Raw genomic sequence first — 15437 nt, 5'->3', positions numbered from 1 at the left:
TTCTGAAAACCTCATGGAGCATTTTTAAGCAAAGGAGCCCCACAGTGCCGCACGCGCACACACACACACACACACACACACACACACACACACACACACACACAGCGAGAACATTTCCTGAAGCTGTCTTTATAATCACATCTCTTAGTCGAAATGTTCCTTTGGATAAACGCTTTCTCCAAACTGAATAAACATGCTGCATCTCATTAATGGATGTCCTGATAAATACTCATCTGTACCAGGAAGTGCTGCATCAGTGGAGCTGAGCCTGTGAGTCACCCTGTTAGTGAAAAGTAAAAAGGGGACATGGTGTCTTTCTCACTTTTAGATGCTAATCCCATAACCATGCATATACACACACACACACACACACACACACACACACACACACACACACACACACACACACACACGTCACAGAGCCCCGGGTCCAGAACACTAACCGTAATGACCTCCTCCCACGATCATCTGTCAGACAATTACAGGAGACAAATGTACACGTGTGCACGGACACATCTCAGATCCACCGTCATTATCACACACACTTAGGCATGCACACGCTCAAGACCTGATTTCACCAATCATGTTAGGGCTCATAATCAACTACGGGCGACACTTCATTATTTTTAGTGCTCTGCAGCCTGTAGCGCGTCCCTATTTCTGTCCTGCAGCGGACGTCCACGATAACAGGAGCAAAGAGATGGAGGAGAGCACAGTCTCAGGTAAGATGAGAGACGTGATTAGAGAGCGTCCGCTGCTCAGTCTGCTCGGCTGCCATTAGCTGTCAGTACAATGTGGTTAGTGATCCGCAAGCATGAAGATGAGCATGAATCATTATCAGACGCACTCAAGTCACCAACGTTACAACCGAAAATAATATCAATGCTTCACAGGAGAACTGCAGTGATTATGAAGTAATCAATTTCCTGATGTTTAGTTGAATAATTCTTTGATAATCAATTAAAATCTGAAGTCTCTGGTTTCAGCTTTTCAGATGTGGGGAAGTGCTGCTTTTCTGTTTTATATCACTGTAAATTGGAAATCTTTTGGGCTGATGATTAGACAACTGGCACCTCTCCAGCTGCCAGTCCGTGCTCAATATTTGGTCCAGATAGGAACTTAAACCAGCGACCCTCTGGTTCCCAACCCAAGTCCCTATGAACTGAGCTGCTGCTGCCCCATGACGGAGCTCTAAAAACCTGTGAAGGGTATTTTTCACTCTTTTCAGACATTCTATGAATTAAATGATTACACCAGCTCAACAACAAATAAACTATTATTCCCAACATGGATATGGTATACTGGGGTCGTTGCTGCGAATCATGCTGTCCTTGTACAACCAAAGTGAGAGTTGTGTCCACGTACTCAGCACAAAGTCAAACACGTTATCAGCTGGTGTTAGTCTCCACCACAGCTGTCCCTGGTCACTGATTAAGTTGTGATATTAATGGACAGGATCTCAAGGTGCAGCCAGGGGGAGGAAGAGTTTCGCTTTAAAGACCTCAGATCTACATCTCTACTCTTTGCAAATGATGTGATTCTGCTGGCTTCATCGGACCACCCAGCATGCACTGGGGCGGTTTGCAGCTGAGTTTGAAGCGGTCGGGATGAGAGTCAGCACCCACAAATCTGAGGCCATGGTTATCTGCCGGAAAACAGTGGACTGCCTCTCTGGGTTGGGGGAGAGTTACTGCTCCAAATGAAGGAGTGAAGGAGTATCTCAAGATCTTTTTCACAAGTAAAGCAACGATAGCAATGCTTTCCAGCTCCTCCTGGAGGACCCCGAGGTGTTCCCAGGCCAGATAATGTGAATATGATTTAGGCCTGTTCATTATCTGCATCTGTCCTGACTGATATTCTGATTGTGAGTTCATTATTTAATAACCCAGAACCGACTGAAGTGTCTTTTAAACACTGGAAATGATTAATTACATTTAATGTTTCTGGGAAAATTAAAATTTTAATCAAACGCGACACATTTAGGAATTCCTCGCTCCTGTCTCCTCTGAAAGCCTCCTCTGTCCTCGACTCCTCTGAGACTGCTCTGAGGAACTGGGACGTCATGACAGAGGACAGAGCAGAGAAGAGTCGAGGAGAGTTATTGGGACGAACATACGAACTGTTTACCTGCATGCAACTAAAGCCAACTTTAATGTGATTGGTCAATATGACTCGGACTATAAACAGAACACTTCTGACAACAAAATCTTGTCCTAGATTCTGCACATGCAGATACGTTTACATGGATTGATTAAAAGCCTGCAACATTATTTTTACTGTCAGTAAATCTTTTGATCATTTCTTTGATCGATCATTTGTCTATAAAATGTCAGAAAATAGTGAAACATTTCCACCACATGTCGCCAGAGTCACAGCTGTTTTGTCTGACAAAACCTATAATCAATTTTATAAATCAAAGCAGAGAGAGACAGAAGCCTCAGTTTAACAGCTGAGGGGCTGAAACCAGAGATCGTTCTGTGTCTCTGCTTGATAAACGATCAGGCAATTTTCCGTTGATTAATTTCAGTTGATTGACTAATCAATAAATCAACCAGTTGCTTCAGCTAACTGATTTTATCTTCAACTAATGATCATTTTCACTACTATTTAATCTGCTGATTATTTTCTCAATTAACTGATAAATTGTTTTGTCTGTAAAACTGAAAGACACCGTCACAATTTCCCAGAGCCTGTATCCTTTCTTGTGTCACAGAAATATGAGGTCAACTATCATATAACAGAGGAAAGCATCATATCCTGACAACTGAGACGATACAACCGCTGCTCAAATGATCAATCAATTACTAAAATGGTTGCAATAGATTGATGAACTAATCGTTTAGTTCTATTTCATTATATGGCTTATTAATGACACTAGCCTTTTAGCTGGATGTCCTGCTCCCTCACATACTTCTGTCTCCGCAGAGAAAAACACAGCCACCGTCCTTCATTAAGTCCTTGATTGATTGGTTGGTGATACACGAGCCCTCCTGTCTTTCCACTCCTCAGTAAAAATGAGACCTTCCTCGCCTGCAGGGGCCTTCCTCATCTGCACATTTGTCATGTTTCGATTATAGTCCTCCTCTACTGCAGCCCGGCTCATAAAACAAAAACCCTGCTGGACCACAGTGACAGCAGCATGAGTGAGGTGAGGATTAGCACTGCATTATTTCTGTGTCTTCTCCTGTGCAGGGTCTTAAAGAGGAGACCCACTGGATGCTATCAAATCGTGCAACGTCCTCTCCGCCACACATCACTGTGAGCGTGTAAGTGCTCCCAAGATAGCAGCCTGCTTGTTTGCAAATTGTAAAAAAAAAACAAAAAAAAACAATTTATATGATTTTTCATAACTTCTGTGACTTTGTGCAGAGCAGCACTTCATGTTTGTTTGTATGTAATCTTGGAGGCAACAGAGAGATCTACAGCAAAGATCTTCTCCTGCACAGACCCTCATCAACTGCAGGTAAACACTAAACTTCCTGTCCACCCTTTGTCTCTTCTCCAGTTTTTATGCAAATCACTAAAGAATTTCAAGGAGAATTTGCATGTCAAAAAATGTCTTTTTCTTCTGTTTAAAATGTCGGACCTTCACTATACTGACTTGTATCTTTGCAAACTTTGTCACCAGAGAGATGTCAAGGAAGGAAGGAGGAAGGAAGGAGGGTGTCTGTGCAAACGCCTAAAATCTGAGATTCAAACATACGCCAGGTGAGATAGATTATGTACGTCACTGCCAGGATCTGCCATTATCACCCACCTACTCACCAAATGTGGGGATAATTCATTGGTGGCATGTAGCACAGTCACGCTTACTAGCCACTTTGACGGATGACATATACATCTATCTATCTATCTATCTATCTATCTATCTATCTATCTATCGATTACAGCCTTGGGGTTAATAGAAAGATGAGCGCACCTTTCGCGGCCGTATAATATCCACTTGGCAGCAACAGTTGTTGACACAGAGGCCAACAACTGAAGTTGTCAAATACTTTTCTATGTCAGTGGACGTCTGCAGGAGAAACTGATGCCCAAAGGCACCTTTTGCAGCGTATGAAAGGAACTGGCCAGCAGCAGTTCATAACACCATCAGTAACAATGTAATATAAAGAGCTGGAAAGTCCCTTTAAGGTGGATGGGGAGGTGGATGGGTCCAACAAACCGTGGACTTTCACCCCTGAGCCAGCTGTTTGCTTCCTGTGTGAAACGTGAGACATGTTTTCCTTCAATAACAAACACACGTGGTTGGGTTTAGGAAAAAAGAACAGGGTTTGGCTTTACAAACTTACGGGAAGCGAAAACCGGCTTATCGGGTGAAACCCCCCCTCCCACCAGCCCTACTCAGACTTTCGCTGCCATTTAACAATAATGGCTGCGTATCATTCCGATGTGAAAGGACAGCTTTTTTCCGTCTGTGTCGGACGCTAGAATTCACTGACCAAGCACCAAATTTCAACGACTTCGGAGTGAGACCTGGTTGAAATAAATGTAAATACCAAGCATTTTATCAATGTTGTATGTCTATTTTGAAAAGCAATGTATGAGTCTAACGAGCACAAACTGTGTATTTTCTGAGTGAAACAGAAGTAGATTTTGAAAAGACACAATGCATGTAACAAGTGTAACCTGACACACTGTCCTGGAACGTCAGCAGCAGATGCAGGAGGATATATAGCGCATCATATGTAGACGTGAAAGTCAGCTGACAAAGCGACAAGTTGGGATGAGAACACACTGGAAAAATAGTACACACACAGGCCTCCCTTCACAAGCAACATGCACTCATGCACCAGGTAACAACATCATTTTCCTTCATAAAATTAGGCCACAGACAGACTGACCTACAGATCCATACATGTGTGCACACACACAAAGATTTAATTGGAAAAAGTAAAGACTGACCATGTTGGTAATCACTGATCATAGTGGTTTCTTCTCTTCAGTCACTGACAGTCTGACCTCGTGAGGTTTTACCTCACACAGGTCTATAAAACAATGCTTTATGCATGATTGTGTAATTCCTCAGCCAAATGGTTTGTGTGAGAGAGTAATAGGTTACTCTATTCATCACCAGGAATGAGAGGACAGATGCTCTTTTGACTAACAAATGTGGTTATGAGCGAGGGGAGAGGTAGCCACGAGGCTCATCCAGCAGGCTAATGAGTGCCATTCTAAAATAACATGAAGAACAATGTGACACCAAACATGACATCCTGCTCCACTGTCTGTTCTCCTCTGATTTTACAATGCTTTATAAGTGAACCTATAAAAGGTACGTGGATGAGCCAAATGTCACTAATGAATACACACAATAAATGATCAAGTGAGTCAAATGATTTCTACTTATATTCAAAAATCTTCAGACAAACTCATTAACATGTAAACAACAAAGACAATGGGAAATGATGACATAATAATGGTGATGGTGTTCCTGTTGGCTGGTCTACAAATGCAGATGCACGTGCACATCGCTTCCGTGACAACCTGATTCAGTGGAGGAGAATCCTGCAGAGAAAGTTGCTATTCCAGCATTGCTTACAACTGCCTACACTGCAGAGCAATCCCCTATAGAAAGATGACGGACTTGTCTAAAAGAGAGTCTGACAATAAACGAAAAGAAAAAACTGTGTCAATATCATTAAAGTGTTTCAGAGAGGGAAAGAAAATAGTTTCGCCTCGTGCTAACCCAAGCCAACGGCTAGATCAAGAGCCTCAAATCACAGTGTCTGCTCTGAAGGACCAGACAGCTCCGACTCCCCACTGGATCACCAAACTTTCTGTTGCTGCTGTTGCTGTGACGTGGGAGGGAAGCCGCGGCTGGTCAGTCCTTCGGCGATTCTCTCATAAGTCGGCCCGTTCTTCACCGTCCCCGTCATCTGACGGTTAATGGCCTCTTCGTTTGCAAGGACAAGGAGGGCGCGCAATTCCTTGTCTCCCCAGTTGCTCATCTTTACAGTGTCTGTCAGGTTTGTGTTTCCCTCTTGCTACTAGCTGCTCGCTAATTCCTGCTATCAGCTGTTTCCTGTTTATCCACCACCAGTGGCTTACACGTGCGGCGTCATCAACAGCACAAGTCTTCAACAGCTCCTCCCGTTGCAGAAGGCCGCCTCGGTCTGTTTAAACTAAAAGGGTTCCACCAATATGTCTACCCTACGAGGCGGAAAATTGGGCACCTCGGATCAACTCGCCAATCCGGCTCTGTGTGTCTAAACGCTCGCAGCTTGCCGGCAATACGGCCCAACATTCGCCGAAAATCTGGCAGTGTGAACGGGGCTACAGTTTAGACTGCTGGACACCAGCATGCTGCAACACTCTGTGCTGAGGGGTTGCGTTGGCCGAATTCTAACCACTAAAGCCAACGTTTCCAGGGCTGCTACCCTTGGATGGATTACTGAAAGGGCCTATCAGGCACAGGCCCGAGGGCCCAAAGTGTCAGGGGGCCCCCCTGGCTTTCACCTGTAAAATGTAAAATCTTAAACGAACACATACTGACCAGGAAGAGACTCAAAATGACCACAAAGAGACCAAAACAACTATTAAGAGACACAATAAGGCGGAGGGACCGTGTGGTGGCTATCTCGCTAATCCTTGTCTCATATGTGGTGTGATAAACAGAGAGAGAGGGCGGGGCCAGGAGGGGCTGAGCGAATGAGCTGCGTGCAACTCTTCAATAACATAAGATGAAATAAATCAATGTATGGGACACACTGAGTTACTGTATGAAGTGTGTGTGTGTGTGTGTGTGTGTTTGTGTGTGTGTGCCCGTGGTCGAGCTGTTTGGACAAAGGAAAGTAAAATGATTACATTTTGCAATTTATTGAACTAACTTGGTGGTAAACGGAAAAATAAAAATGTAAATTACTGTATTATTCATGTGCATATTCAGCAGAGCTTCATGTATCTTATTAGTGACGTTAGTTGCTTCTGGGACTGTAAACCTGCTTCAGCTCTATTGTTAAACTTTTGCATTTAAGTTGCCTGAAGCATCTGGCAGGCTATAGCATGGACACCACATGATTTGGTTTTGCAAACAAAGCTTTGGAGAAGCATCAGCTGCACACACACACACACACACACACACACACACACACACACACACACACACACACACACACACACACACACACACACTCACAACACAAATGTGGAACCTCCAGATTGAGACACTCACACTCGCTGTACTGCTGCAGCTGTGTGAACTCAGCTGGGCTCAGGCACACCCAGCTCCCGTCTCCCATACTGCCTGAAGCCAGGGGGCCGGGCTCTGCGTCTGGGAGTGCGTTGGTCCACGAGTGCCGCTCAGGGGGACTGATGGTTATCCTTGGGTCAAGTTGTGTAACAAGGCTGAGGCGAAGAGGTTTTGGGATGTCATCTCCGCTTCTTTACAACAAGCACCGTGTGAGCACACAGGAGGTGGAGAGATGAGATATCTGAGGCCACGTGTAGTCGTTAGTGGAGGAGGCAGAGACGACGGCGATGTTCGATTGAGCAGGTTCTTCAAATGTTTCGCTGCAGCGGAGAGTCGTTGCTGTCGTGTGTTGAGTATTGCTGAGGTTCTCCAGATGTTGATTTTGTCCCTTTGAATGTCAAAGTACAAAAACAAAGAGGATATACGCTGATTGTCTGTCACAGTAACCAACTACTGGGAGATGTCACGAGGTTTCTCAGCAGGTCTTCACCTTCTCTGACCTGCAGAGAGAAAAACAGAGACACAAGAAGAAGAACGTAAATGAACATGATCATCAACATCCTCTGACTGTATCTAAAATATAAAAGCTTTAGTAGCTTTCAGTGGTCATGACAAGAATCTGTAACATCTCAAAGTCACTTTAAAGATAGAGAGGAGGAGGAGGATGGTGGAGGAGGAAGAGGCAGGAGGGAGGGGGGCAGTGAGGATGACAGCAAATTATGAACAAAAAGAGATTTACAGCAGAAAGGGAGGCGAGGAGTGATGGAGCATGTGGACGCTGGGGAGCAGGAAAACAGCGAGCTGAGGGAATAGCTACTCAGACTGTCACTGGCTGGATTTATACTTTTCAATCTAGTGCAGAATATTTATGTCGTAATTCTGTCTTTTATGTCAAATCGCATTTAATTTCTGCGGCTGATGGAGTCCTGAAAACTGAACACAGATCAGAGTCAGTGGAAATGACAGATGACAGCACAGAGGGCGCCCTCCAACAAACACTTACAACAAACACTTCAGTTTGAACATTGGACTTCTTTATTTAAGAAAATTGATAACATTCGCCACTAGATGCCACACTCCACTACGACCACCACACCGCCGTCACCTTACGGTTATTAACAGGTTTAAGGAGCCGTTTTCAGGGGCAGTGTGAGTTTTTTGGGGGCCGTTTAACACAGGGGTCGGCAACCTGTGCCTCCAGAGCCATGTGTGGCTCTTTCGTCCGTCTCCAGTGGCTCCCTGTGGTGTTTGTTACAAAGAAATTATATAAAATTATTGTGTTTATCATTGTTGTACATCTTAAGTGATTCGATCCATCCATCTATTTTTAATCCACTTATCAGTGGGCCGAGCAAAGCACCCCAGACGTCCCTCTCCCCAGCAACTCTTTCCAGCTCCTCCTGGAGGACCCCAAGGCGTTCCCAGGCCAGATGAGATATTTAATCCCTCCAGCGTGTTCCCACCAGTGGGACTTGCCCGGGACACCTCTGGCGGCAGGCGCCCAAGAGGCATCCTAGGCAGACCCCAAGATACTTGAACTCCCTCACTTGAGGCAGTAACTCTCCCCCAACCTGGAGAGGGCAATCCACTGGTTTCCGACAGAGAAACATGGCCTCAGATTTAGAGGTGCTGACTCTCATTCCAGCTGCTTCACACTGCAAAACGCCCCAGGTCATGCTGGAGGTCACGGTGTGATGAAGCCAACAGAACCACATCATCTGCAAAAAGCAGAGATGCAGTTCTGAGGTCCCCAAACCGGGCCCCTTCCTCCCCCCGGCTGCACCATGAGATCCTGTCCATGAAAATCGCAAACAGGATTGGTGACAAGGGACAAAGCTGGCAGAGAACGTGTTCCACTTCATGCCAAGTATGCAGACACAGCTCTCACTTTGGTCGTAGCAGCGAGCCTGGCACTACGTACTCCCGCAGTACCCCCCACAAGACCCCCCGTGGGACGCGGTCGTAAGCCTTCTACAAGTCCACAAAACCCATGTAGACTGGATGGGCAAACTCCCACGACCCATCCAGCAGCCTCGCAAGGGTGAAGAGCTGGTTCGTTGTTCCAAGGCCAGGACTGAATCCACATTGCTCCTCCTGAATCTGAGGCTCTAAAGTGATTCAATCGTAAAATTTGTAACCTATACACTAATTTTAAAAAAAGGTTTTAATATTTTCTCAACTAAAATGTGCGTCTGTGTCTTCAGCCTGGGGCCTTTCCTCTACATTTAGCCGAACCTCAATAGAATTCAATAGTGCACAGACGGGCTGTCCCCTCATAGTCGACCAAACGTTAATTGACCAGAAAGGTCATCAGTCATGACGCACGCTTCCCTCTGGCGGTGACACAGTTAGCAGGTGTAGTTTGGTAAAGAGAGAGTAGTTCCTACATGAAACTGCTCACAACAACGTCTGTGATTATCTTCAGTTACCGGATCATGATTTCTGGAAAGAGACATTTGAGTTTTTCAAATGGATTTTTATCGCGCTTTAAGCACCACAAGCTGAGTGCCATCTAGTTTCATCATGTTTATGGCTGATATCTCCAGCAGTGCAACTTACACCAAAACTATCTAGACTGAAAAACAGTATTACAGGTAACAGGAACATTAAGGATGCACAATAATATCAGCACGTCATCAAAATCAGCCAACATGCTTTTTTTCTTATTTAACACAATGACTGAATATCACAGACACTGAACAGTATTTCATGTCTCCATCTGCTGGTGGGCCGTCACCATAAGAGTCTGTGTGTATAATATGATGTTGATTCCACTACAGACAGGTCACCCTGTAGCTCAGTGGGGAGAGTGGGAGTCCCCTGTACAAAGGCTATGCCTTTGCTGCAGTGGTCGCAGGTATGTCATCCTCTCTCTCCCCTCCTTCATGCTTCCTCACTGTCCTATCAAATAAAGATGAGAGCTAAAACAATTATCTTAAAATAAGAGGAGAGTTGGTGATCACTAAAAGTAGGTGAGGAAAAAAGTGGATGTATTGATATCGGTTATCGGTTGAATGAGTTGTTGCATATCAGTGTATCAGATATTGGTAAAAAAAAAAAAAAATGCAATACTGTGCATTCCAAAAAAAAATATGTGTTTAATTTTGGGGTGAACTGTCCCTTTAAGACTGGGAAGTCCTTGAACCCTAAAAACAAAAAAGTTTTGTTGTCATTACCATCAAAAACTAATGATAGAGTGCATTTCTTTATCTTGGTCATTTTAAGAAAATTCTTTTTTGCACAATAATTATGATTCTCTGTAAAATAATATTTGTGCTCCCAGGAAAAAAACTATGATTCACAAAATGTCCGATTTTACACAAATGCGACACAGATATAATCCCATAAATGCCACAGCAGCAGGAATTTTTCATGACAGATATTTTGATGCATTGGCAAGAACGACGCGGGTGTAACTAATAAAATTATTTAGAGCTGCTCTCCAGTTTGCAGTGTCAGCTCCTGGACACTGTGTCCTGAAGACTTACAGGAAACACGACCATCATTAATGTCATAAGCTGCATCTGTGTTCCTCGTATAAATCCCACTGTTGTTGTGACTGATCGTCTCACTTCACCTCCTGATAGAGCCACAGAGTCACCTCTGACACCCACAGGTCTCTGTTATAAGGCTGTAAAGATACGACTCATCTTGGCTGCAGTGAGGAACCTCACTCGTGCATTTTGTGTAAATTGGAGCTGAGAGAACTTTCGACTGATGCCAGAGTACTCATAGTTCCCAGAGAGAAAAGATAAAAGCACGGGTGACTAACTCAGATTCACCAAGGGAATGAAAACAGCTTATTTTTAGAAACACTGCTCCAGTGAAAAAAAAACTGTTTTAATGTACTCCTCAGAGTTCAGATTAGCATAAAAACATCACACTTGTGATTCCAGATGCTGCTTTACACACGAGTCAGTCGGAGACATCATCAAGTATTTGGAGGATTTTGTTCCAAAGACATGATGTTTGGGTCTTTTGATTTTCTGCAGGAGATAAAAAATGTGCTAATTTGTCACTGTGAGAGTAGTTTTATTTAAAGTGAGATGGACGACTGAGGAGAAATTATCATGCTGACGATAAAGTTAATTCCTGTATTGAATGAAAAAATATGAACACAGTATGAAAAGCCAAAAAAACTACATACTGACAAGAGTTCATTTTAAGTCAGTCTATTTTTAGACACTTCCCATCACTCATGTGAGAGCAGGTGAACACGATTCGACTATGGTCAGACTCAATGACAAGAATCTGCATTGAAGAGACGAATAATATAGAAAAGGATTGCACATACACAAACTGGGATGAACTGGTTTGTTCCCATCAACAAATCTCTACAGAATCAAGTCTCTGTAACATCTGCCCTTTTAAACCCTGAGGCTCGTATTAGGCTATTTCATTTCATTTTTATTGTAACGAAATGTAATCATTAAAAAGTCCAAGCAGCAGCATCTTCAGCTGTCTCTCAATACTTTCTGACATCCCTTCTTTGTCTGTGTCCATTCTGCCACCGGCAGCTGGTTTCGTTTGAACATTGGGTTGCTATAGAAACCAACTGGTAGTCAGGTGTCCGTCCAAATGTGGCAGAAATTTCAACAGATTTTCTGAAAATCTGTAGAAGAAAATACAAATGAATGTTTCCATCAGCTGCTGTTTTGAGATGCACAACAAGGAGTCGAGGGGCATCGAGATAAACTGTCGGTGCCAATTCTCCAATCAGACGCCGTTATACCAACACCATCATCAGTATCAGAGAGAGTGCTAGGCAAACCCAAAAACATACAGTGCAGTCACGAAAGGAAGTGCATCAGATTTTGAAGTCACTTTCACATGGTGGCCAAGCTGTGTAACTGCAACGTTCAGGTCTGTCAGATGCCATTGGGCCGCAAAATGACCTCAACTTAGATTGTGAAAGGGACGTTTGTAAATCAGTTGTGAGCGCTAAACTGACAGTAGCCACTCGGCCAGTGTAAGTCTCCAGTGTGCCTGATCTAGGGACCCAAGCATGAAACCATTTTTGAGATTTTTTTGTCCCCAAATGTCAGCGTTAAAGAGGCAACAGACAGCATCTATTCCTAAATATATCATTATGAAAATAATGTGGGCTGCACAGGGTAGTGTCCACAGTAAAATCAGACTATCAGCGTTTACATAGGTTACTTAGTGGCTTTGCAATCTTTACAATAAGCTTCTGCCACCGGGGGCGAAATTTCGTGGAAAAAATCTGCTTTACGGCAGGAAACGCATCATGTATTGTGAAACTGGTCGGTCAGCCAATCAGGGACTGGAGCTGGTCCTTATGAGGAGTTGGGCATGAGATAGTTGAGTCACGAGCACAATGGCAGACGGACAAAGTTTGGAGACAAGTGAAAAACGGCCTAGCAAAAGAAAAGGAGCTCCTCTGTGTGAGGAGGCAAAGAAGAGCAAAAAGGAGAGTGATAAAAGAAGAGGAAAAACAAGAGTAAACCTCAGTCAGGCGTTCAAGAGATGGAGGGAGCTCCGTGACCAAAGAGGCTTCAAAACCCATGTCCAGCTAGCTTTCTTTCTAATGGATCAGTAAGTAACACGGCTAAATGTTAGCTAGACCAGAGAGGACTGGACTGTACTGGCTGCTAGTTCATTCCTAGCTGGCCAGCATCGCAAATCGCCGCAACCAGGGAGCGGGTAGCGAGTGTTGGTTGGCTGACATCCTGGTTGCCATTCTACGGCAGCCCTCGGACAGTGATACCCCCCTCCCTTCCTTCTGTTCTCTTCTCACGGAGGCAGCTATCCACGGACATCGCCCAGCTAAGTTACGCCCAGCTAAGTGAACACTGGACTTTGTTTCCCATTCAATTTGAGCTCCAACCGGCCGCATGGTTTCCATACGGTAGCGTTTATTCTAGAATGGGGACTGTTTACATGTGCATATTGGTATAATTCCATTGTGTCTACTGTTGTTTGTACTGGTACTGTACATATTGGTGTCATTCACTGTGAGCTGTTTAGTAGAGTGTCCACACACCTTCTCATTCTACATATACATAGAGGTATACTGGTGGCTTTACAGCCTACATTTTATTGATTATCTCTGATCCCCATGCTCAGTTTGGTCGTTGCGACAGTGTGACGCAAGGGTCCATGTCATTGGTTCGACATCCCATTAGTCCGACTGTCCGCGGTGCTGAACGGCTCGCAGCAGGCGTATGGTGCGCCGCGACCGGCTTGAGGTGAAGCACGCTCACGGCTTATGTGTTTGTCACTTTCTTTTTCATTTTAACCCACACCATGATCTTTTCCTGACCCTAACCAAGTGGTTTTTGTGCCTAAACCTAACCAGACCTTAACCACAGGGCATCATGATGATTTCGGAACGGACTTCGGAACAATGAGTTTCATATGGTCGGAACAATGGGATGTCGAACCAATGGGCAGTTCCCACGACGCAACACCACTGACGCTAGATGGAGCAAAGCTAAATAAAAAAAAAAAAAAAAAAACCGAATCCTATCTGTTGCCTCTTTAACATTCAGGAAAGTTTTTGCACAAATGCACATAAAACAGGTGGATGGAAAGATTTTCCTCACTCAGTTAATTCTTGCATTTGTACATTTTAAACACATCATATCAATGTTTCCAAAGTGACGTAGTATACGAGCTGACTCTGTCACCTGGTGGGGGAGGGGATGGTTGATGGCAGGACACCTGCAAAGCTGTGCACCACTGTTTGAGACCAACCAACAACAAAACTGGATGTCCCACCAAGCAGTGCTGTTTTTTGAGTGATACGTCGCTGTTTTTCCTGCCAGGATAGTGCCATATAAACAGTTGTTTTTACAGAGACATCCCTATGTGTCCAGTGCGACCACAGACCAAGACATTGGTGCATTTCGAGTTGGGACAGTGACACAAAAAAACTGTTGTTCTTACAGACGTACAGCTGAGATAGTGCTACAAATATATCATTATTTTCTACTAAAACATTGCTTTGCTACCTGCAAGGACAATGCAACAACAGGCAGTTGTTTTTAACAGAGACATCGTGGATTTCCTGCCAGGATATTCAGAAAAAAGTCAAAAGGCTACACACACCCACACACACACACAATAAATAAATTAGATAATAGATAAATTGGCTTCCTGTTCTTACAAATTAAAGCATAAAGTCTTTATAGTCATACAGTCGGATGTTAACTCCCCAAATACCAGAGAGAATAGAGAGGAGGATGCACAGAGGAATAAGCTATCAGACTCTGCGTGCAGAACCAATACTTGATCGTACAGGGATCAGTTCAGTTTTCATCGGATTTGTCGACAATCAGAAGAATAAAGAATCTCATCACCTCCCTCTATTATTTCCTTTTTACACCCTCAGCGAGTCTTTAAAAGTGAAACAGTGTTCTTACTTCACATCCCTCCCCTCTGTCTTTATCAGCTCACTCCTGGGCTACATGTAGACGGCCGCTGGCATGTGCTAATGAGCTACACATGTTTAGTTATGCTCCCAACACAGAGGGAACAAAGGGGGAGATGTACATGTATATAGTGTGAGAGTGTGACAGAGGAACAGAGAGAAGCACGTGCCAATCAGGCGGACGGGGCCTCCCCTCTGCGCAGAGAGGGATTCTGTTTTGCTCACGAGGTTGCCCGGCAACTATGACGTCACTGGAGTGCATGACAAAGAGAAGCACCGTGACAGAGACACACAGAGAGGGAGAGGTCGCTACGGATACTATGAACAGACGTAACTACATGATATGCATCAGTTCTGAGCATAATGTCCTCAGAATGTGTTTTTCTGCTTTTATCTCAAACCATATTTATATTTAGTCACAGAAAAGCAGTTCAGCTTCTTGAAGGAACGGTCGGGGAAATATGCTCTCTCTGGTGTTGAGGATGTTGGAGGAGGTGATCATTACTGCACTCATATGTTAAATATAAAGCTGTTAGCTGGTTAGCTTATGTTAGGACAAAGAAACAGGGGGAAACAGATAATCTGGATCGAGCATATAATATTACAGCTGTTTTGTGTCGCCAACAGAAAATGTACGTTTATACAAACCACAAATACATTTATATGTTTCATAAATATCATAGCAACGTTTTAAAAGTGATGGAGCGTATAAACGGACGTTGTCATCAGGTGGAGGGGATGGTGTGTTATCCTGGCGAGAGTGTAGACCACTGTTCGAGACTAAAAAACAAACAAAACCAATTGTTTTTAGCGAGTCATCACTGTGTGTCCAGCGGCTTTTTCAACCATCAA

General features: G+C 44.1%; 1 protein-coding gene across 4 annotated transcripts in view; it reads right to left on the bottom strand.

Moving 5' to 3' along the window:
* Positions 1-15437, bottom strand: part of LOC125899304 (diacylglycerol kinase beta) — a 180393-nt gene that overhangs the window by 142272 nt on the left and 22684 nt on the right. For all 4 annotated transcript variants that reach the window (XM_049593495.1, XM_049593496.1, XM_049593497.1 and 1 more), the window contains exon 2: positions 7175-7692. In XM_049593495.1, the coding sequence (XP_049449452.1) occupies positions 7175-7241 (67 nt within the window). In that variant the 5' untranslated portion in view covers positions 7242-7692. The remainder of the gene's footprint in view (positions 1-7174; positions 7693-15437) is intronic.

The sequence above is a fragment of the Epinephelus fuscoguttatus genome, linkage group LG13 (assembly GCF_011397635.1).
Source record: "Epinephelus fuscoguttatus linkage group LG13, E.fuscoguttatus.final_Chr_v1".
Lineage (NCBI taxonomy): Eukaryota > Metazoa > Chordata > Actinopteri > Perciformes > Serranidae > Epinephelus > Epinephelus fuscoguttatus.
The sequence above is the reverse complement of the archived record's forward strand: the minus strand, read 5'-3'. Positions and strand labels throughout refer to the sequence as shown.